The 23,867-nt window shown below is 36.2% G+C and overlaps 1 protein-coding gene across 3 annotated transcripts in view; it reads right to left on the bottom strand.

The window, feature by feature from the left end:
- The window catches only part of LOC116162894 (C3 and PZP-like alpha-2-macroglobulin domain-containing protein 8), a 239,325-nt gene that overhangs the window by 34,700 nt on the left and 180,758 nt on the right, over positions 1–23,867 (bottom strand). For all 3 annotated transcript variants that reach the window (XM_031476652.1, XM_031476654.1, XM_031476653.1), the window contains exons 5-9: positions 21,722–21,847; positions 21,437–21,660; positions 21,120–21,275; positions 16,375–16,503; positions 11,825–11,997 (exon numbers count right to left, since the gene is read on the bottom strand). In XM_031476652.1, the coding sequence (XP_031332512.1) occupies positions 11,825–11,997; positions 16,375–16,503; positions 21,120–21,275; positions 21,437–21,660; positions 21,722–21,847 (808 nt within the window). The remainder of the gene's footprint in view (positions 1–11,824; positions 11,998–16,374; positions 16,504–21,119; positions 21,276–21,436; positions 21,661–21,721; positions 21,848–23,867) is intronic.

Raw genomic sequence — 23,867 nt, 5'->3', positions numbered from 1 at the left:
CGAACAACAGATTATGCATAAACTGTAATAAGTATCTTGTTTTTCAAATATGATATAATAAATTACGTGAACGGTTTACTTCAAGGCATTTCTGAATTCGATATTCGATAAATTGTTCATTTATGGAAGGATAAGCTGTACATCGTGTCCAAAGTTTCATTAGCCTATTTCGCCACATTTGGAAAATCGTTAACTTGACGGGTGTGGTAGAACCGTAGAATTGTAAATTTTCGGAATGAGACATGTTTCAAAATTCTATTCCTTAATCCCAGGATATTGTAGCGAACATTCTAGAAATTTCGATAGATATCGAAGCGCTATGAAAGATTAGTCATCGGAGATGAAGAACGAAGGCGGATATGATGTAATCTTTCCGAGAAGTATGAGGTGCTTGTTCGAGAACCTTATGGAACGTCCTTGAACACCCCAGAACATTCTAGAAAGAATGTTGTTTTCTATATAAGCAAATCGAATTGTTTGGGGTTAGTTTCTCTTCGATGCGTTCTTGTTATGATATAAATGGTAAATAATAAATTGTAATTACTGTTATAAATTAATCCATATTAAGACTGTTTATTTCTGAGGTAGGGTCTAGCTTCGTGCAGAAATCTCTAGGAAAATGCCCTATAAAATTAAAAAAAAAGTGCTGCAACTAGCACAGATACCACCCGCTGTTACGGTACACGCTGTATATCATGTATAGATCGGGTTTCCGTAAGTTATCTCTTCGTTCCCACTTACAAATTTTCGGCGCTCACATACACCGCGCCAACATTGGGCTTTTCCTTTTCGTTGTCAACCAGCGGCACGAGTGCTCGCTCGATCATACATTTTTCAAACTATAAAGACTTGAGCCTTCACAAGGTTTTTTTGTTATTGCTACATTTGGAATTTCCAATACGCTTCCGAGGCCGATAATTGTCGACGCCAAGGGTAGTAACCAGGGACCAGTGGTGGACACAATAAACATCCCGTTCCCGCGATGGCCACGCGAGGTAAACGGCCACCCCTTGATGACCACCACCGTCGCACATTGATAGTCACCTTCTAATAAAACACATCAAGGACATCTCAACACCCAGCTTATCCATCATACAAGACGTATTGGCCGGATTGCGTAAATATAGACCCCTAGAATCGTAATTAAGAAAGTAGCTCACCTGTACGCTTCATTATTTCACTAATTATTTTTATTGTTAATCTTTATAATTAATATTATTAAAATTTATTATATGTTATGGCAAGTGAGTAACATTGCTCGTCATTTGATCCACGGCATTTGGCCGACCTTTTTTATTTTCGTTAAAGCGAGGCCACTGGGCACTCGCTACACCGCACACATGCGCACGGGCGATTGTGTCCAAAAGCTTTTCAGCTCTTCTTTTTATGTCTAAGAATATGTGTACCAAATTTGGTTCTAATTGGTTCAGCCGTTTATCCGGAAATGAGAGTACAGACAGACAGAAAATTTACACAGACAAGTTTCTTTGAATAATTCGATTCATGAAAGTTACTAACCAAAACTTTATCTTTCTATTATTAACGAATAGTACCCTTATAAGCCACGGCGGGATGTCTACCGTGATTGTTTACTTACCTATGTCTGTTCACATTAAGAAATTGTAGAAGTCAAAAAGACTTGTAAGAAATTATGAAAAAATACGCGATAAAAATTAGTTCCTGTGTATGAACTTATGAAGAAAATGTGTTTTGCCAGAAATTAGTAAATAAATGATTTTGATTGGCCACCTCGTACAGAAAGGTAGTAAGACAAAAACCGCACACAAATTGGTTCTTGTGCATTAATGCAATTGTTTATTGGTAAATAAACTAAGATTGTGTCTCACCAAGTAAAGCAAACAGAGTGTACGATATAAAGTCTAATTCCCGTGCAGCACACTAATGTATTTCCTGGCGAAATTGAGGGATCTGAAAATCGATTTTGGGCATCACGTCTACGTAGTTTCAAAAAAATACTTTCTTTTTGCATTAATGAGAGTCTGTATCTGTTAAAACATGATGAAATCTCGTCATTTACACGGACATATTGAATGGACAACTTGTTGGGATTGATCCAACGTTTGCAAAAAAAATGATAATATAAAATATAATCATTAATTACTCATTTTTTAAATTGCACACCGATTTCGTGACTTTTCTTTGCTTTACCTTGGGGCTCTAAAACTAATACCTACAGTTACGAAACAATTAACCACATAAACAATGTTATTTCCTTAGGCGCTTTTGGAAGCGAATGAGCGAAATTGTCATCATTAATTTAACTATCTTAAAATCATTCCCGAAATAATAAATGAATGAAATATGTTTCTGTAAAAAGATAATTAAGGTTAAATGTGTCACAGTAAAAAGGGCGACGTTAAGGGAGGAACAATAACGAGTAGCTTTTTTTAGTGAAGTAAAGCAAGTTATCAATCCGTATTTTAATCTCTCCCTCGTTAGCTGTCCAACATTATTCAGGATACGACGACGATATTAACACAAAAGAATCGTAAAGACAAACAAGTGAAATAGTAGAGCCCGAGACTGCAGAATCAGACGCAATATTTATTATGTACGACATTGTTATGCGAAATATATGAAGTCTGAGAGACAGCAGTCAATTTTACAGTTGACAAAATTCTCTGAAAGAGCTTGTACTGTCTATAGAGAATTTGTTTTTGTTTCTCTCCCAAATGCTTTGTTCGTATTGCAGAAGAAATGGTCTAATGCTGATAAATACGTTATTAAGTTACCAAATTTACGAAGAAAAAGAAAGTTATTAAAATTTGTACCTATAGTAAATACAGTTATGTAGCGCCTAAAGTTAATTCGCAATAATGTATGAAGTGGGATTTGTAATACAAGTACTCCACGTTAGAGCTTTATACGAGCTTAAGCTAAGCAGATCAAAGCATATTCGTAATAAGGCAAAGTTGGTCTCCGTATTTACAGATTTTGTCGCTTGAATAGGTCTGCCTGAAAATTATTCGTATATTACACGGTTTGCTTTAAATTTAAATCAAACGCAGCCTGCGGTTCAAGAATTAATTTAGTGGACCCACGTTCCCGATTGTCTACCGCAGCGCACTTTTTGAGGGAGTTCCGCGTTGTTAACTACTATACTTTCCGTAAAAGATGTATCGTGCTTTGTTTTTCGTATAACTGCTTTGGTAATTCAATACGTCTGCGAAATTGTGAAATGGATACAGCCGACTAAAAAAAGATTTTCCCTTTTGATCTATACGAAACAACCAATTCCCTTGTCTCAAAATTAATTACGTAGGTACAAGATAAATTATTAGAGGAATAGGAAAATGTGTAGATGTGATCGCATAGCAGGACCTAAAAGATTATATATAATATAACAAATGTACTTATGGTTTTATGCTTTCGCTAATCTTTCATTTCGATCCCTTTGCTTTCTATTGAATTTACAACTTGCGCTCCGTCGATCTTTTAAGATTATTTTCAATAGTTCGTCAACCAATGTGTTTGCGTTGTTTCTTCATTGATTTATGCAGAATCTGTTTGATTTATTTTTGTTCGAATACCTAGACATACCTAGATACCTACTTTATATTATCATAGTGTCAGTGTTTCGAAAGATGGTACGTCTAAAATATAAAACTCTTACTAGGTTAAAATGCTGGTGATGATTTCATTTAGAAATAAAATTTTCAAAATTGCACCGGATTGGCAAAACGTGAGTCTTTCATGGTTTTTCACTATTAAGGTCATTCTATTTGGTATTATACAGGGTGAAAAAAAATAAAAACTTTGAAAACTATCTCTCAGATCTCTGAAATATTAGTAGGTATTTGCAATTTTTTTTCTTTTCAAATACCAAAATCGTGATTGATAAAAAAACATTTTTTGATAACCACCCCTTCGATTTTTGAACGTAAAACATCTTTAGAATCCCTACACCATCTACTACAACATTTTTTAACTTTTTTTTCAATTTCGATTTCCAAAATGGCCTCCCTTCGCAGGGTAGTTTGCAAAAAAAGAATTAGGACAAATGTTGTAGTAAAGAGTATAGGGATTTTATAAATGTTTTTCTTTAAAAAATCGATAGGGTGGTTATTAAAAAAATTCTTTTTTTGACATTTTTGATGAATCGCTATTTTGTTATTTGAAAAAATAAAAAATAATTATAAATACAAATGCTTTAGAGAGCTGAAAGATAGTAATGTCGATTTTTCAAAAAAACAAAAGAACACAATAACAAACCCCAAATCAAACATTGGAACTAAGGAAAGTTGTTTATTTTAATGAGTTCTAACTGTCGTTTTCGGTTGTAGCGACCTAGTATTAACACCCTGTATTTAGGTCCGGTCCAAATATACCATTTTGTAACACTCTGTGGTATGTGCTTTTCCTACTACCATGCACAAGATTAAAAGATAAAATTCGCTCGCCCCCCGCATCATCTCGAATCCCCTAGCAGTTGGTCCGTGGTCGTTCATTGTGAATTTTGTGCTCCATCCGATCCGCTCGTCGCGCTGGTGTTTGGTTTTGCTGTTACTTTTGTTTTACCAGTGAGTTTCGGCTTGATGTAAATATACATTGACAGATCATTTTCAGCGCTCTTTTAGGATGGGAAAATCCAGCAAGGGGGACCCCCTTCAGCTCCACAATTTAAATTCGCAACTGCGAGGAGGCGGACGAGACCATAAAGGGAACAGCCTTCGAAAGGACCATGTTGAACAACAGAGCCATCCTCATCACAAACAACGGAGGGATTAATATCGGTGAGTAAGAAGTTGATGTCTCGCTCTCTTTTACGAAAAGTAAGCAGACCTAACTAATGAAATCGTTTTGGATTGGTTGCGACCACGGTAATGATTAAATTTCATTTGATTACCGCACGACCAATAATTAACCTGCTATTGGAGCATGGACCAAATGGGCTACAACCCTCAAGATACTGCAACTGTATGTATCAAAATGCAGCGAGTATCACCGATGCGTGTTTTGTATCATTCATATCATCACTATTTCGTGGCTCATCCATGTTTTTTTCCTTCACGCACTTAAATGGAGGTAAGTTTTGTCGGCATCATAATTACCTAACTTTAATAATATCAACCAGTCAGCTTCCGTTTGAATTCTGTCAGTACGTATTGGTATGTTTGGTAAATCCATCATAGTATTAGAAAGTAGAATAGAATACCGACAGTAGACACCATCTTGAATTTTGAACTAAAGTCGTAGCCTTGGTGAAAAGGATTTCCCCCGGTTAGGCAAGTAAGGTCGTGGCCTGGGCATTCTCCGGGTTACATAGCTAAGGTTCTGGCCGGCACGCGGTTTAAATAGAGTGACCGAGAAAAAAGGAAGATGCCATATTGCAAACCTTCTTTAAAAAATGTCAAATTATGCATTTCAAAAGAGAAGAAAAACGATTTTTACTTGAGTATTGGTTCTAAGGATGAGTGCGAAGCATATCTAGGGTAGATAAATCGAGTTTAACAACCAATTACCTTTAGGGTAGTATCATGTTTAATGAAACTGTCAATGAATGCCTACAATTACTATTTTATTTGTGTAATAAATACCAAATTATATTTGCAAAACAACCAATACATGGCATGTGGACTTTTCAGAACTAATTAAAAATTGTTAATTTGCATGCCCCTATACAATATGTACAATACAAAACACATTGAAAAAATACACAACGTTAGAACAATGTAGGTACCTATTAAAGATAAAAACTGTAACTGGGAAAATATAATAAAGTTTAAATACACACTCAAGGGATTGAGTTTAGGATAAGTACGTGTAACCCTTCCATCGTCATCAACTATGAACAAAGTTTAAATTTTAAAGGTTGAGCTTTGGTTCCCATTAGGTTAATTATCTCACCTTGCTATTAAATATTAAATTAATGGATTCGTTTATCCTGAAACACAGGTGATAGCGATGTGATTTGTCTGAATTTTTGATTGACAAATTAATAAATTGTACGATTATCCAACGGAATGTAGCAAAGTAAGTGTCCATATCGAGGTACACGCATCAAATACATATACACACAGCAAAAAAGTGTGTTTTTCGGTATCCAGAATACTTTTAACGCGGATAACGCGTCTTCAATAAACATAATTATTTCAATCCTGAAAACCTGCAACTGGTAATTTAAATGTGGTGTTTATCGCACTGTCCTCATATGCAAGTGCGTATATCCGCAACTGAACTGATAAATTGGGTCGAAGGAGGTGGCGAGTTTAATCAAATTTAAATTGTCCCTTATATTTAAACGCTGAGTTTTTCAGATTGACAATCACAACTCTGAACTTAAAAATAAGTTAATTAAAAAGTTATATTAGAAGTATAAGGTTAGTAACATTTATCTAAGAAACATTTCAAATCCCATTGGGAACTAATTTATTGTTTTGCTTCAATCTAATTAGTATATCCTTCGTATTTTACTTTTGGTACGGCTTGGAATAAAAGAATAATTTTTAATACTACGAAGCTCGAATTTCTTTTTCAAGTGCTAAAACAAGTAATACATATCTGTAATTTTATGGCATTGAAACCTTTTACCAAAACGTTTCCAGTAAAATGTAGACATATGGCCAGCCGGAAAGGTTGGCCGGCGGATGTATTTTGTTGAATACTTACACTTTTTGCAATGCGATTCGTGCATTTTATTTATAGTCGTTTTCCCATACGCCCCATGTGCCTATCTTTGTAAACACTTTTCACAGGAAAGCCCTACTGAACTAAATTAAAGATAAATGGAGCATGTGGGACACTAGAAAAAAATCCATTTCGGTATGAAACAAAACACATATGATATTGTGGTTATTTTATTATCACGTTTCAACGAACTAATGCGGTTGGAAAAAAAGATTTCTTCCTTGTCTGCTCAAACGTCATCAGCTTTTAGGCAACCATCAGAGTCAAAACGGCGCGGCGGTCCGAAGGTGATTCTTTAACAATTGAAGCGGATAAAAATCGAAAGGCGCCAAATACTGGCTATAGGCAGGATGGACCTTTTTCGATTGGCCTGAGAGGGCCATTTGGGGTCTATTGACTTGCAAAGATTTTGTGAAGTGTTCTCATAGCCCTCTGCATTTGTAGTAGTCCTCTTTGTCATGTATTAGATTAGGAGAACACCCTCCATATCCCAAAAACGGTTGCCATCAGTTTTTCAACAGATGATTGGATGCGTACCTTTCTTGAGGGAGCAGAACCTTTGTGGATCCATTGTCGAGATTCCAACTTCTTTTCTGGGTCCCAATGGTGCACCCAAGTTTCATCGCCAGCCACAATTTGTGCCAAAAAATCAGCAACCTTTTCCAAAGCTGCCTAATGGCATTGCGAACTTTGCATTCTGCATAACTTTTGTTCAGGCGTCAACAGTCGAGGAACCCACCGCGCTGACACTTTGCTCATGTTCAATTAATGGTCGTGAATTATGGTTAACACGCTAGGTTCGCATGTTTCCAATGTCATACAGTCAGAGTCAGCGCAGACCTTTGACACGATGATCTTCGAGAACCATAGTTCTCACCTTGGTTCCAACCTTCGCAACAATTTCATCGTTTGTTGCAGATCTTGGTCTTCGTAATCTTCTAATGCATTGGATTACAATGAAACTTGGGCTGTATACACCCTATTGACAATGCATAAAACATCTTATGTACAAAGGCTGCATAGAAAGTTCCCCAGTTTCTGAAAAAAATATGTATTTTATATAACATAATTATTGATGGAAATTTATTCAGATTTTAAAATAAAAAACACCAGGAACTACTTTATGTATTTTTTCTGTTTTGTTCTCTTTTTTGGGCACGTTGGTAGAACAAAATCTTACATAATTAAATAAAAAATATAACTTTTTGTAATTGAACACTGTACATTTCTACATATTGAAAGAAAATATTCTGCAATATATAAGCATTATCAATTAATTAATAACAATAATAAATAATAATTAATTGTCACTTTCCGCGCATTCCACTGGAGAAGTTGCGAGACACGCTGCTGCTAACAAGGTGAGGAAATATAAGGAAATTATCAATGCAGGTTACCAGTTTTTACCTTTCGCTGTTGAAACCCTTGGGCCGTGGTGTAAGGAAGGTATGCAATTTGTAAATACTTTATGAAAGAAATTGAAAAATGCCACAGGAGAGCACCGTTCAAAAACGTTCCTTATTCAAAAAATTAGTCTGGCCATTCAGCGCGGCAATGCTGCTAGTATTATGGGCACTTTTCCTTCTACAATCTCTTTAGATGAAATTTTCTTCCTCTCTTAAATTTTAAACCTTTTTTAATTGTATGAAATGGATATATTAGAATAATAAAGGGTAACGTGTCAAAAAAAAAATAAATAACAGAGCTACATATAAATAAACATGTAACACAGATGACCATATCCTGGTTAATTAGTCAATTGGTCCATTTTTCCATATTTTATGACGAGGATATGCCGGTATGGTAATTGAATATTTAATGTTCTATACCTTTGTCATGAAATAATTGAGAGTAGTTATTTCTTCAAAATATATATTATGTAAATATATAAAAATCTGAAAAAAAAGATGAAATTTTCTTCCTCTCTTAAATTTTAAACCTTTTTTAATTGTATGAAATGGGTATATTAGAATAATAAAGGGTAACATGTGGCAATTAAAAAAATTGTAGGTATATCAAATCGGAAGAATATAATTTGTTTCAATTTAAAAATCTGTTCCGTTTAGAAAATGTGATTTTGTTGAATATCTTGCGATATCTCATGGTTTTTTTTTGATTTCACCATTGTGGTACTATGAAAAAACCAACTTCGTAGCTCCAACAATAAACCGGTTTTAGTTATAACATTCTAATGTGCGAAAGATTACTCATTTTGTAGTAGATATTAACATTGATTGGAATATACTTTTCCTTTAATTTTGCTAGTTCTTCTAAATATTTTAATAAAACCTTTAGTTCAGTTTAGTTTATACATTTTTGATGACGTGAATGTTGACCAACAGAAATCAATTTAGCTAATTTCATTGGAAAACGTCGAAACTCTATCAAATTAAAGTATTTTGCCGTGCGTACACATATATTTCGACCAAGAGATGGCAAAAAGTCTTGGAACCAAGATAGACGTTTTTTGATTTGCTTGATGTCTAGATTTTCTTATTGTTATATTCTGTATCATGTATGTGTGCCACTGGTTTGGTAAACATTGTGTTCTTGAGCTCCGATTTTAAATTCAAAATTGAATCATATCGAGCAAATAAATATATGAATGTAAGCCGAGACCAAGTGCTCGCAATAAGTACCTAACTGCGAACAACTTAAGAAGCGAGGAAGAAAGACGAAGCGTATACCTACAAGGCGGGGCATAACGAAAACAAAACAGACTGAATAACTCGTTTGGAAGGAAACGTTTACGTCAACCCCTTAAGCAGGGTTTCCACCCCTTCAATAATTTTAAATTGAATGTTGGGTCGAGTTACACATCATTCGAAAGGGCTCTCAATTTGCTATCCACGCCTATGGTTCAATTTTCAAAGTCGAGCGGCCCTTTTGGGTGACTGTAGGGTCGAGTTGCCTTTGGAAGTTCAAGTTAAGCACGATTTCCCATGTAAACAAAAAGGTTACTCGACAGCAACTAATTTTTGATCACATCGTAAGTATGTATTATGAACGTATTCATTCACGTAAAAGCTCGAATATTTATTTGAGTTAATTGTTATTTGACACCCTGTATCTCGCAAAGGACTCTCTCAAACTTGAAGACTATACCATAGGCGTGTAGGAAATTAAGAGCCCTTTCCAATGGTGTGTTACTCAACTCATCGTTCAATTTAAAATTATTGAAAGGGCGACAACGCTGCTTAGGGGGTTGGCGACAGGGGTTTAATTTTTAAAGTAAGTAAACGATGTCCCTCTTCTAACCAAGCTCGACATGTTTTTGCGTTTTTCCCAAAAACTATTTCCTCACGAGTTACTCAGTCTGTTTCGTTTTCACTGTGCCACCCTGTATATTCACGCAGAGGAAGGTTACTCGAAGGGTTGACCTTCTGCCGCCAGAATAGAAAGGAAATGGGAAGCATATAACCAAAGAAAGTTGATAATTGAGATGAAGTACACGGGAGAGACCAAACAAAATAGTTGCTTATGGATTTAATGAAGACGAAAAGGTGGAGAGGAAAAACCAATTTTGGGAAGATCTAAACTTGGTGATAGAGAGCAGTAGAAGAAAGGTAGAAGTACCTACAACGAAGTCAAAAGTAATGGGAAATGGTGATGAGAGAAGAAACAACATCGGAAATAGACTAATACTGCACGATAAACGACCTAATGACCTAATATAACAATAACATACTTTCTATAGCCACAAGAACATACATAAATTTGCAGAAATAGGGAAAGGAAAAGGATGAAAAATCAATAATAGTTTATACGTACTGATCGAAAGTGAAAATAGAGCCGAGATAAGATCGAGACGTAAAAGTCAGGAGAGGACCAAATGTAGATACGGACCATTGTATGATATGAACAACTCATCACAAGGAACATAAGAGAAAAAGTGACCCTTCTGGGTAATAAGCGTCGTAACATGCCCGTAAGACTATCAAAGGAGATGTGCGAGAATTTTAGATTTGAATGAACAAAACAATAAAATTGAGCATCACATCGACAGTATCCGCGACTTTTCCTTAACTTACCGATCACAGTCGAGTACGCCACAATCGTCACTTGATGCGGCACCGTTCTCTTTTGACTTTGAACGAAACTCATAACTTTGTACCGATACACGAAAACATAAAACATTTCCAATGTTAAAAATTGCGAAGGACTATCGAAAAATTAAGCAATAACTGAGAGACCTCTACATTATACATTTTTCTGACATAAGAAGGTGGTGCAACTTCCATGGCCAGCCTCTCGGACCATGCTGAGAAATGGTTGCACATGGAACAGAACGTGCAAAAACACCAAACCTTTTGCTGAGCGGGGCTTATTTATTACAATGCCACGGCATGTATGTCCGTATTTTTTTAGTGTTCGATCTAAATCTAAACAAGATGTACCTACGTATTAAAATATTGTGAGGTAATTTTATACTATTGAATGGGAAACTCATTTAGAGTGCAAACTCCTAACTGAAAACCAAATTTTGTCGCCCTCTCAACTTGCCACCCTGGGAACTTGTCTGGTAAATCGTTCAATACGAACGTCCCGTTCTTTTATCGCCGTTTACACCATTGTTACAACTCTGCTCAAATTGAATTTAATAGTGGTCTTTAATCTATTAAAGATTCAATTAATAAAATCATAAAAGATTATACAAATTTACTATATTTTAGTTGTCATTAAGGAAGAATCAAGCATAAGCTAATTGCTTTTTAATAAGTAAGAAATGAAATGCACTACGGAATAATACAGAGCGTCGTTCCTTCGGATAATGCAATTTCTGCTTTTCTCTAATTCCGATACATTATAGGTACTATTATTACGACAATGGCACCGGTATTGAAATCTAAAGTGAGCTTGGGAAAATCAAATGTGGATAAACTGAGACGTTATTAATCGTTATACATTCGAATAGTCCGTAGATATTTCAACCAGATTGATGTGTCTACACTTAGACGCTATAATATTGGAAATGTGGGAAATGAAATTTCATTAGAACTAGTGCTTAAACTGTTCGAAGTTTCGGCACAAACTCGTCCTCGTGATTATTAGTGGTCCATGTCCAATAACATCATGACAGATAAATACGGCCGTCATTTTCACGTATTAGCGGGTAGTTTAGAATAGTTTACTTACTATCAGATAAACATAAACTTGAAAGCTAAATCAAACTTACCTAAAATGTAGCCTACAAATTGCTCCAGATGACGTAGATGTTGTAGGCGGCACGGGATCCTCATACCTTCTTTGTGCCCAATCCGTAACGCGACCATCTGTTGTAATTACGTAGTGCAAATCCCTTTCGCAGGGACAGGTTGATAGGATTAATACGTGCGCTTCTTCTTCCGGCTGTAAAAAAAATTGGTCACAATATACTGTAGTATAATTTCAAAATAAAATTGAATAAAGATTTTGTTTTTTACACATTAAAAAAAAGCGTTTATCGATTTTATTTATTAAACTATGCAAATCGACTGCAGGGAATCACTAACATTAATCTACTGTGCTTCAATCAATCACTGAAAGAATGAAGTTTCGTATAATAGATATTTATACACAAAAAGTGAGTTTGTTTCTCTAGGGATTGATGCAAACAATACATATAGGTAACACAAATTAGCTAAAATTCCATTCCTTTCGAAAAGAGCGATTAGGTTAAAAATCAACAAATTGAAAGGGAGACCCACGAATTCTGTTGATATATAAATGCTGTTCATTAGTATTTCAGTAAATTAACATTAACGTTGGTAAGTTCGGGTTAAGCCACCAACATTCTAGGGAAAATCACCGTGATCCACTTACTTGAGCCAGTTCGAGGCTCCTTCCGTTACAAACAAATGGACAGTAGAAGAGAAGGCAACTTTCATGATAGTTGCGTTACGTGGAGATGCGCTCAATGTTTTTCGTACAATTCCAGAACACCAACAATAAGATTTTGAGCAAACTGTATCAGGGTTAGAAGCTCGGTATGGCGATAAACTTTTACAGCCAGGGTATTACGCTCAATTGATAAACCGAACTCAAAAAAGGCGTTGGCACATGTCCTGGAGTTTGATATCCTCGAACATGTGTCTTGTGTATTTGGACGACCTAATTGTGATTGGTCGAACGTTCGATGAGCACCCCAAAAATCTCGAAAACGTGTTAACGGAGGAACACAGAGATTTCAAATGGGATGATGGATGTAAGCGAGCTTTTGAAGCTCTAATTACGGATCAAGTGTTCAGCTATCCTAGAAGAGACAGAAACTTCGTGTTAGGTACAGACGCTAGGAATGTTGAATGGGCGTTGTACTGTCCCAAATGCAAATGCAAGTTAGACTAGAGAGTCACCGGATATTTCCGTAAAGCCTTCTCTAAACCGAAACACAATTACTGTGCTACCCGAAGGGAATTGTTATAGCCATCATTAAGTCAGAACGTTTCCATAAGTACGAGTATGGCCAGAAGTTCTTCTTTTGCGCCTCGACTTTCGCTTATGTGACGAGAAATAGATACTGTACAAATGTACACGGTTTACCATCAGTATTAATTCACCCGATTTCTTTTAAATGTATACTATTAACAGTATGGTGTCGATGAGAAGGATTGCTTTGGACAATTAGACGTAGTGTGCAGAAAATATGTTTCGTTGGTTACACCCTCTCTCCATATGTCAATGTACTGTAGGAATTGGGTTTGTAATCCAATATACAAGAAATTTGTTACTAGTTACACGAAAAATAGCTAATGGATATTTCGTCAAGGACATTACTAGAAATAGATTTCATATTAAAATAATATTTAACGAATTTTCGCTCCTCACCATGAGGATCTTATTTATCGACGATCATGGCGAAATTGAGGCTTTCTACATTTAAAGCTGACTCTATTTTTTTTACTAAAATTATTTTTCTATTAAGTTTCCCATGAAGTGTGGAATACAAGATCTAATTACTTAATTTTCAAGAAAGTTCGTAGGAAAAGAAGACGTTAATTTATTGTTCTTCATATTGGATTTAAACTCTGACGGGGTTTAAAAAATTTGAGATATTTGGAACATCGTGTTCTTCAAATTTCCAAAGTTGCGACCGAATACGTTAAAAATATCAAGACCTACGGTCGTAAATGTGCTTTTTTGTAATCATTGCATGAAAAGATAATGTTTCCTATCCTCGTCAAAATTCCTTCAGTCTCAATGCGCGAAATTGAACTTCGCGCTCTTGTTATATAAGTAATAGACTGGTTCACTTTTCGACGATTCTATGTCTTAGGGGCATTTCAGACAACATTTGGTCAAATAGGCTTTTGTTACTAATTGGTACCTGCTGAACACGAATATCGATGTTGGCACCTCGAAATCTGAACAGGAAGTCCAGAATTCAAGATGGCGGCCAATTTCCGAAAATGTTGATATTTTCACTCATGCGACTGATTTTTTCGATCTAAAAACGGATTATAATGTTATTCCTGACGGAGGTACGGCACGATAATAATCGTGACAAAATGTTTAAACAATGATTTCATAGTTTTTCTAACCTGAAAGTGCCTAAAAATGGAAACTTTTTTTCGTAGTACTATGGTTACTGTTTAAATTTCTTCACGTCGTGTAATTATTAAATTATTTCTGTTTTGGCAAGCATTTTAGTTACTGTGCGTCGTGTGATTGCTGGAGGTTTCAATGATTAAAGAAACGTTTTCTGTAACCGTCAGACGACACAGATTTCCTCCTTAGAAACGACCCATTTTTTCAATCTAAAAACAGATTATAATGTTATTCCTGAGGTACTTCACGATAATAATAGTTAACTATTGTTTTAACAATAATGTAATAGGAGGATGCAGGATGCGTAAAATTAAGAATTACGAAATTCCCAGTTCCCCTATTGCTAAAAGGAGGACATGCAAAACGATTGTTTCCAGTAATCCTGACACATATACCTAAGTATTCCCGACATGCGTTTATATTGCATAATTCTCCTTATAAAGTTTTGATAAACACTATCTTTCGAATTTTACGTTCATTTTTAAATGACAAAAATGAAGGGAGTTCGACTATACTGCGGTGTTTCGGAAGATTCTTATTTTGCTAGGTATTAATTACCGTTCCTCAGGATATATTATTATTATTAAAAGATGAAAGCATATAGAAAAGTGAATACACCTTCGTTATTCTCATGGTGTTAAGTCAATCGTCTTCTTGACAATTAGGTAGTACAAATCAATTGAGCTTTGCGATATTTTTACAAAGTTTTGACGAGCAATCCTATTTACAACGACAAAGGACGATATCTAGAGCAGCCTTCGGAATTAATCTAACGTTGGGAGAATGGGAATGTAGCTATTTTCAATTCAGGATAGATAAGGTAGTCTGAGCGACATTTCATAGTTTATAAGATAAAAAAAGTACATCTTGAGATTTACACCTGATATGCCGTAATGATGGAAATGGATGAAATGCTAGAGAAGATTAGATGGAATCCCAAGAGAATGGAGTTCAGAATTGTTAGATCTAAAGCTTCGCATCTCTTGAAACCTCGAAGTGATGAAGAAGCAACAGGAATGCATCTGTATCTGTAGCGTTTTTCTAGTATCCGCTTGCTTGATGTGAAAAGCTTCTAGTTCTAAGGAGGAAATCTGTGTCGTCTGACGGTTGACGGTTACAGAAAACTTTTCTTTCATCGTTGAAGCCTCTCGCAATTACCAGTACGACGTCAAATGAGGCCTCTTCAAGGTGATGCTGGTGATGCGACAAGATTTCTTTTGTTTTCCTCAAATAAAAGGTAATTCTTCCATATGAGGTCATGGACCATCGCGGATATCTTTCACACGACGCACAGAAACCAAAATGCTTGCCAAAAGAGAAATAATTTAATAATTACACGATGTGAAGAAATTTAAACAGTAGGCATAGTACTATGAAAAAAAGGAATCCACTTTTACGCACTTTGACGTTAAGCCTAATTTACATTTGGCAAGTTTACTGGCGGAAAGTACTGTCGGTCAGTAAACTTGCCACGTGTAAATGCGCGGAAAGTGCCAGTTAAATAGAAATAGGGTAGCAAGTTTACTGGCAGAAAGTACTTTCCCCCAGTAAACTGGCCAAATGTAAATTAGGCTTTAGAAAAGCTATGAAATCATTGTTTAAACATTTGTTCACTATTATTATCGTGCCGTACCTCCGTCAGGAATAACATTATAATCCGTTTTTAGATCGAAAAAATCGGTCGCATGTGTGAAAATATCAACATTTTCGGAAATTGGCCGCCATCTTGAATTTTGGACTTCCTGTTCAGATTTCGAGGTGCCAACATCGATATTCGTGTTCAGCAGGTCCAAATTAGTAAAAAACGCCTATTTGGCCAAATGTTGTCTGAAATGCCCCTAGAACCTGTTAAAACGCTGTTTATTATAAAAGTGAACCAGTCTATAACTATTTTACACTCGGTTTCAGATACCTAGTGTTCCATTTCATCATAGATTATATGATTTCATGAAAGAGAATACAAATGTAAGTTTTAGTGGTGCACTGTAACTGTGTATCTGTATTGGTGCACGTTCGTAAATAGAACAGTAACAGTAAGCAGTTATAAAATGTTTGAATTGACTTGAACTACTTTAAGCACATCGATTTTCTCAAGCACACTTTCAGTTACAGCAACCATTCACTTACATTCAAATGCAGGTACCTAATGGACAAACTGAGATGCGATCCCTAAAAAACTATATTACCTAAATTTCCACTTACCTGTAATGTATGTTCAACCCCTTCAATAAGCAAGTAGCAATCGGAAGATGAATTCCATTTATAGATAGGTTCCCTTGCTAAAACGTAGTGACTTTCTATTTCTTTTCCCTCCACGGATACTAATTCTGCCTGTAAAGAGAATGAAATTCATTTATATATTTACGGTAGCACAAGATTCCACTAAAGATAGAGAGCTAAGAGCTTTGTTGTGAAATGAAACCCTAATGAAATTAAGTTTTCCGAACATGCACCAAGTTGTGTGCACAGGCTCAAAGTTTTCATGTCGCCTTTACAAACCATAATTTTATACATAAAAGTGTGTAAATAACGTATTTAGACATCTACCGCTTCCCGTTGAAATGGAAGTTATTTATGCACCCGACATAAAACTGGCTAACTAAAGTACCTACTTCTTAATTTTTAATTCGGTGAACAAAGGACTACGTTTTTAACTGAGTAATATTGTTCAATTCCTCTTGAAGTTTGTTGGCAATTTATTAAATTTTTTTTTTAAATAAAAGGAAACGAACTCAGTATGGATTATTTTCAGTAAAGACCTTAAACTGCCTCACATAATTTTACAATGGGAAACGTCGTTTAATACCACCTGACAGTACAAGATCTTGCACTTTAAACCCATAACTGGATTATGTCAAGTTAGGTTGTGAATTGTGTACACATCTCACGAATCGATAGGAATTTTTACATCCCCTTTAGCATTTTTATTCGGTTGTGTGATTACAGTATAAAATAACGGCTTGTACAAAGAAGGAAAATCCATACAAACTTGCTTACATGTACCGATCGTAAAGTGAGTCATAGCCAGCAACATTGAAACGTGTGCTTTAAAGTTCAGGTTAAGATGAAAGAAATAGTTAAAAAGTTAAAGTGATTATAGTTGTCATTTATGTTTATTATTATGGAATATAAATTTACCTTTGTAAGTTTTTGAAATAGAATTTGTCATTAATACTCTAAAAGCACTTTTCCTTTCTATTTTAAAAAGTGGTACATCTACGGTTAGTAGTTTTTTCATTTTTGGCGATCGTGGCAGGACATGATGTTCAGCTGAAGATATCGATCTAAACATTGAAACTAGTGCTGAATATTTGTTAAAATTTAGCACTATGAAACGATTGATCAGCTTGTTATGAATTATCGTTTTAAGGATTTATACAATGGCGAAAACACGACCGTGTAGGATCCGCGTTTTATAAACTTCTCTAGACACTCGTTATAAATACTTACTTCGCTCATGTTTAAAATAAAACTCGTGTCTAAAGTGTCGTTTATAAAACTTCACACATGATATACTATTATTCAATCGGATTACGTCACCCTTCTGAATAATAAGCGTTGTGACATGCTCGCAATACCATCAAACAAGATGTGAGAGAATTTTAGATTGAAATTAACAAAACAATTGAGCACTATTAAGTAAGTACCGTATCGACAGCATGTGCAACTTTCCCTTCATCTACCGATCACAGTGGAGTACGGTAAATCATCATTTGATGCGACACGGTTGTCATTTCTGCTTAAACTAAACTCGTATACCCATATACCACAGACAAAATCATATACGTACGAAACCATAAACATTTCCAATGTTAAAACGAGACGTTTGGGCAAGTTTGTTGCACAAATTATTGGCAACAATGGTACAACCAGAAATGTTAGATGCACCATTGATACCCGAATTGAAAAACCGTACATCAACCAATTCTTATCCGAGGAATTAAATCTAATAATTTATTTATTTATTTTCTATTTTGAGTAGACCAAATTTTAAACTCAATAATTGACGGACCTTCCTAAATTTTGCGATGTCAAAAAGAAATAAATTAAAAAAAAATTCTAAACAATTTTAAATTGAAATATGTATAATCAAGTAATTTGAAAAAATTCAGCGGCGGCGGCGAATCGATTTTTTTTTTGGTTGTTCAGGTGTAGGGGAATTATATAATGTACATGAGAATTTGGAACGACAATAAAACAAGGAATAGTTACGGCTACGAAACATTAAAAGAATGAAAGCAAAAACCTCTAAAAATTTTAAACCATCAAAAGGTGTCATTTGTAATGGTTTATTTTCTTCATTACAAGCACTACTAGTGTTAGTGTCTCTGCCAATTGGATTCATTAAATTGGAGACTCTGGAATAATGAGTGAACGGATTCTCCTTTAACTCCATAGAAAGGATATAATTGCGTTTTTTCTTCATTATCGTAAGTGCCGCCATTTGCTTTTCATTTACCTGAAGTGTACCTTTTATTTAGGTTCGGCTGTCGTCTGTTATACGACAATTTTGCATCGACAATTGTTGCTTTATCTATTATTAGCCCTCCTATTTAAGTGGTATGTACGAGTACATTTTATGACATCAACGAAGTTTCGGATTGACTTTTAGTTTTAATTTTAGTTCAAACTCAAGTTGAATTCAACTGTAAGGACCGGCTTCGGAAACGATTTACCTACCATTCTATTGATGTATGCAACCTTAGGTCCAATTCAACGTTGCCTGCGATTGCCAACACCTTTGACCGAGCCTTTGACATACAGGGTGACAATTTGAAAATTTACCACCCCTCATATCTTAGTAAATAAACGAGATATTTAAAAAAATCAAAATCCGTTTCGGTAATTCGGAGGGGGAATCACAATAACATAGTTGGCGACGCACCCCCCTCCAACCCCCTGCGCCCCAGCCACCCCAACTTTTAAATCTTAAATAGTGACCCCCCATGTGTGATACGTCGTTGGAAAGCTCTGAAAAAATGCTTTTCAACCATACCAAATAGCATTACATTTAGGTTAGTAATTATCGTGCAAATCAAAAAATAAACATGGAAAATCGTATTTAACTTGAACTTCCAAAGCCGACTTGTCAGCAACTCATTTTTGATCGCCAGTTATAATCTATTCTCAAACTCTTGTCGAACCTTTTCAAATGTTGGTTTTGCAATATTTCGACATTCTTGAATTATTCTCTGTCTTAGTTCGTCTATGTTCGCCGGTTGCGTTTTAAATACGACAGATTTCAAATGTATCATATTAGTTTATTTTTTGATTTGCACGATAATTACTATCCTAAATGTAATGCTATTTGGTATGGTTGGAAAGCATTTTTTCAGAGCTTTCCAACAACGTATCACACATGGGGGGTCACTATTTAAGATTTAAAAGTTGAGGTGGCTGGGGCGCAGGGGGTTGGAGGGGGTGCGTCGCCAACTATGTCATTGTGATTCCCCCTCCAAATTACCGAAACGGATTTTGATTTTTTTAAATATCTCGTTTATTTACTAAGATATGGGGGGTGGTAAGTTTTCAAATTGTCACCCTGTATCTTCTCCCTGCTGATAACGAGCGGTCATTTTCTGGAATTGTGTCCCCGGATCATGAATCAGATTTGATATCAAGGATCGATCCTCAACAAAGAGACAACTTCCGTAACTGGTTAGCGTATTAATTCATAACTATTTTTCCCCTTTTTGTAACACGTTCAAGTAATTTGGTAACATTAATATCTATTTAATATCTGTGCCATCTCCATTAAGTTATGATCGAGTTTGAAACGCGAATATTATTGTAGACCGCAACTATCTTCTGGAGAGGTTGGCCAATTAAGTACCGTACCTGTTATAGAAGCAGATTACAAATAGAGCGAGGCCCATCAGGCATTAATCAAGTAATATGTACCCATCTCTGCTGCTTTGCAGGTTTTTTCTTGATTGTTTTCAGGTTTCTGGGATGTTCACTTCTTGGCGTCGACATCAACCTTATATGTTTTACTTGTACTTGGCCCTATACGTGCGAATTTTTGTCCGGAATATAAATTAATTTGTGGAAAGTTGTTATATGACACAAAAACGCAACACACAAAAATGGGACTATTGACCTTTGAGCTTGACCTTGACCTACTATTCATGGTCACATACTGCTACCAGAGAACTGGTTGCACTGCTCTTTGAGATTCACCTTGATTTACTTTCCAACGTGACCGCAAGGTGGTGAGCGAACTTGAACGATTCAGGTTCGGCCTTGTATCACTACTGAGAATACCTATATGATTAAAATTAAAAAAGGCACAAGTCAAAAAAGGAATTAAACTCCCCTCGCCCCTAATTAATTAAAAGAATTTAACGAGCAGAGGGTTTAAGAAGAGATGAGGTAATATTATTTTTCATAGTATAAATTGTCAAATTGAGAATTAAAATAGACGTGATTCAGATTTTTTGGAATAGTACATCATGACGCTAAAATTAATTTATTCCGTCCACATTGATCGCTCTGTATGTATATTCTAAGGTACTGCATGTCAAGTTTTTTTATTCGCTTAAAGCTAGATTGTAACTATCCTATTCTACTTCATATTCCATAAATCTCTTTTAGATAAATGTAACCCACAATATATCAGATGAGTTTTAAATTTCAAAAATCCAGTAGCAAAGCGATTGTGCACAAATTAATGCAGTTTGAAAGGCAATTCGTAGAAATCAAACAAGTCTCTGGTAGAAATAGCTAATTGATTCATAAAATATGAATTAAACTTGTCGCGGCATTTAATGCTATAATTTTCATTTGCGAAATACATAAATTCCCGGAAAATTAAAATCTCAAATCACATTTACGCCAGTTAAATCGTGAATTTATAACCTATAAAACTGAATTATGATTTGGTATATAATAGGTATTGATTTCACGTAAAGCTCTACGTTTGGCACAACAAAATATAAAACGCTGACCTGCAAGGCAATTACTTCACTATCTGCCATGATAGCGGGAACCACGAAGGTGCCTTCTCCAGCAGAAATTTCAATATCTTGGCTATAAATGGAGGTCGAATTGTCGTAGACCTTTACACGAACGCGAACCGATTTTTCAGTACTCATCGCTTCCACCTGCAAAGACATTAATTTAGACTCGTGTCATTACTCTAAGCTTAGGTAATGACACTCAAAAGCTAATTCGTATACAAGACAATTACACGAACGCTCGAACCGTAATTAGGTATTCTTAAAGGGTAGATAATAATGAACTTTAATAAAGTCGGGTAGGTTACCTTTCCCACAAACGGAAGTCCGGGTTTGTAACGTCTCCTCATCTCTCTTCCGAAGCGTAGTTCAACATAATGTTCTTCGGCGGCAGAGACATCTGGTAAATCGGTTCCTGCTCCAGGCGAAACCTCTATAGGGGCCGTAAATTCCGCGGATTCAACTTCCACATGCATAAGCCATCTGCCCACTCTAGCGTATTCTGATAATGGCAGACTGAAAGCTTTTATACCTGGGGATAATAATTATTCTGAATTAGTTGACCAAAATTTTATTTTGTGGCGTATAAATACCTTCATCTAGTGGTACTTGATACCATAGTGCCACTTTTGTTCCTGCTGGGTCCTTAATACTAATAGTTGCGATGGCCTCATTTGCTATTTGTAGATCGTGATCTAGTGCTAGTACCCAAAATGATACTGAAACAAAGACAGAAATTAGATTACTTGACGATGTAACTAGGTACATGACGAGAAACTCTTTTACTGTTAATAATATCGACGTAGTCTCCGTTCGCGTCGGGTAATTCACAGTAGTTGATCAAAGTTGTGCTTTAATTAGCAAACCGATAGAATAGGTAAACTTCTCAAGTTATATTAATTACCTCGGTGTTAGTATTTTAGTTTGTTATTGGTAAAATAGGTATGTCTGGATTTAAAGCTACATACGTAAATCAACTATAATGTAAGTCCATAACGAAACTAACGCACTGGGTCCCATGCGGATGTAGTTTCAGCTTTAAACGGGTTAGATGGAACTAAAAGTATTTCCTTTTGTGTGTATTTGATTAAGAAAAAGTGTGCGCCATGCAGATCTGCAGATTTGTTAAATATGTGGGGAATGATTTATCACCCTGACTGAATGATTAGACACGGTCGTCTTGATAGATAATCCGCCGTTAGGCGTTAACTAACCACGTAATAAAAAAGAATCAATTTTCCAGAGTATAGTATAGTTTTTTAGTCCGTCCATCACACGTACTACTTCTACACGACTGAACCGATTTGTCGTTGGAGAGAGGCACGGAAGAGTTTTTGCAGCTGCGTCCCGCCCAAATAAAATTCTAACAAAAGGTTCATATTGCGGTTAACCCATATTGGGGTTATAACCCAGCTAGCTTTAGACGAGGGGATGGTTCCTACACGGACAACCAGATGGTGGATGTGGCGAGGGTGACCTGGGCGGTGAAGTCGTTCTCAGCACACAAATCACTAGGATTGGGAGGGGGGGGGGGTATACCAGCCGTCCTGCAATGGGGAAGGGATGTTATTGTCATCTATCCAGTGAGATTATATGGGCTGGATCGCGCTTCGGTACATACCTAAACAATGGAGGGAGATCAAAATTTGTCTTTATCTCCAAACCTGGCTAAGGTGATTACTCTACACGTAAAGCATATCGCCCAATCAGTTTGATGTCTTTTCTTCTTAAGACACTTGAAAGACTGGATTATAAACAGTCCACGCTGCGAAAACTTGTAGCTGTAGACTGCCGTGATAAGACCTATGCTAGGCTATGGAGCATTTGTCTGGTGGCCTAGAACCAGACTCTTCATAACCGTAGCACTTCTCAATCATGTGCAAAACTTGCGCGGCTTGCTTGCACGGGCGCGATGCGAACAACATTCAAGGCTCCTTTGAGTCTGCCTCCACTAGATCTCCACGTGAGAGTGAATGCCACTCTGGCATCTTTGCGTCTGAAAAATAAGGGAATGTTGAATAGCAGAGGTATTGAGGTGGGACATTCTCGAATTCTGTGCGAGGCGATCAGGCTCACTCACTCCTCAATCCATGTTAGGGGAAAATACAGGCACCGCATGGGTTTGGTAGAAGCATCATCTTATACAGGCAGAGTTGGACTGGGTCAAGCATAGAGTGACCCAGTGACCCGGTGACCCAGTTAGTTTACTGGCCCAGTGACCCGGTGACCCAGTGACCCTGTGACCCAGTGACCCGGTGACCCAGTGACCCGGTGACCCAGTTGACCCGGGGACCCAGCTTGACCCGGTGATCCAGCTTTACTCAGTGACCCGTCTTGACCCGGTGGCCCAGTAATTAAATTATTGTTAGGTATCATCCAAAACAATTTCCAGTAACTTTTAATTTAAAAAAAACTTCATCAATAATATTCGGCAACAAGCACGTAGCCCAATTTCATTCAAGAGAACTAATACCTAAAAAAATCAAATGCATTTGTTTAGTTTGTAGTCAAGTAGTCAATGAAAGTATTTAGAGAAAAGATTTATTTGGATTAAGCTAACTAGTAGAAAAAAATTAAATGTGAATGAACACCTGTAAGCAAACTGGTAAACCCTGAAGCAAAGAAATAACATTATTCTAATACAATTCGGGACATGGAAAGCTTTTACGGCAGTATTAAAGCAAACATCACAGAAATGGCAGTTGTCAAGCAATCGAGTATTATTTTCAACAAACCAGC

The sequence above is a fragment of the Photinus pyralis genome, unplaced genomic scaffold (genome assembly GCF_008802855.1).
Source record: "Photinus pyralis isolate 1611_PpyrPB1 unplaced genomic scaffold, Ppyr1.3 Ppyr1.4_LG2, whole genome shotgun sequence".
Classification (NCBI taxonomy): Eukaryota; Metazoa; Arthropoda; class Insecta; order Coleoptera; family Lampyridae; genus Photinus; species Photinus pyralis.
Note: the sequence above shows the minus strand (reverse complement) of the source record. Positions and strands in the feature narration are given on the sequence as shown.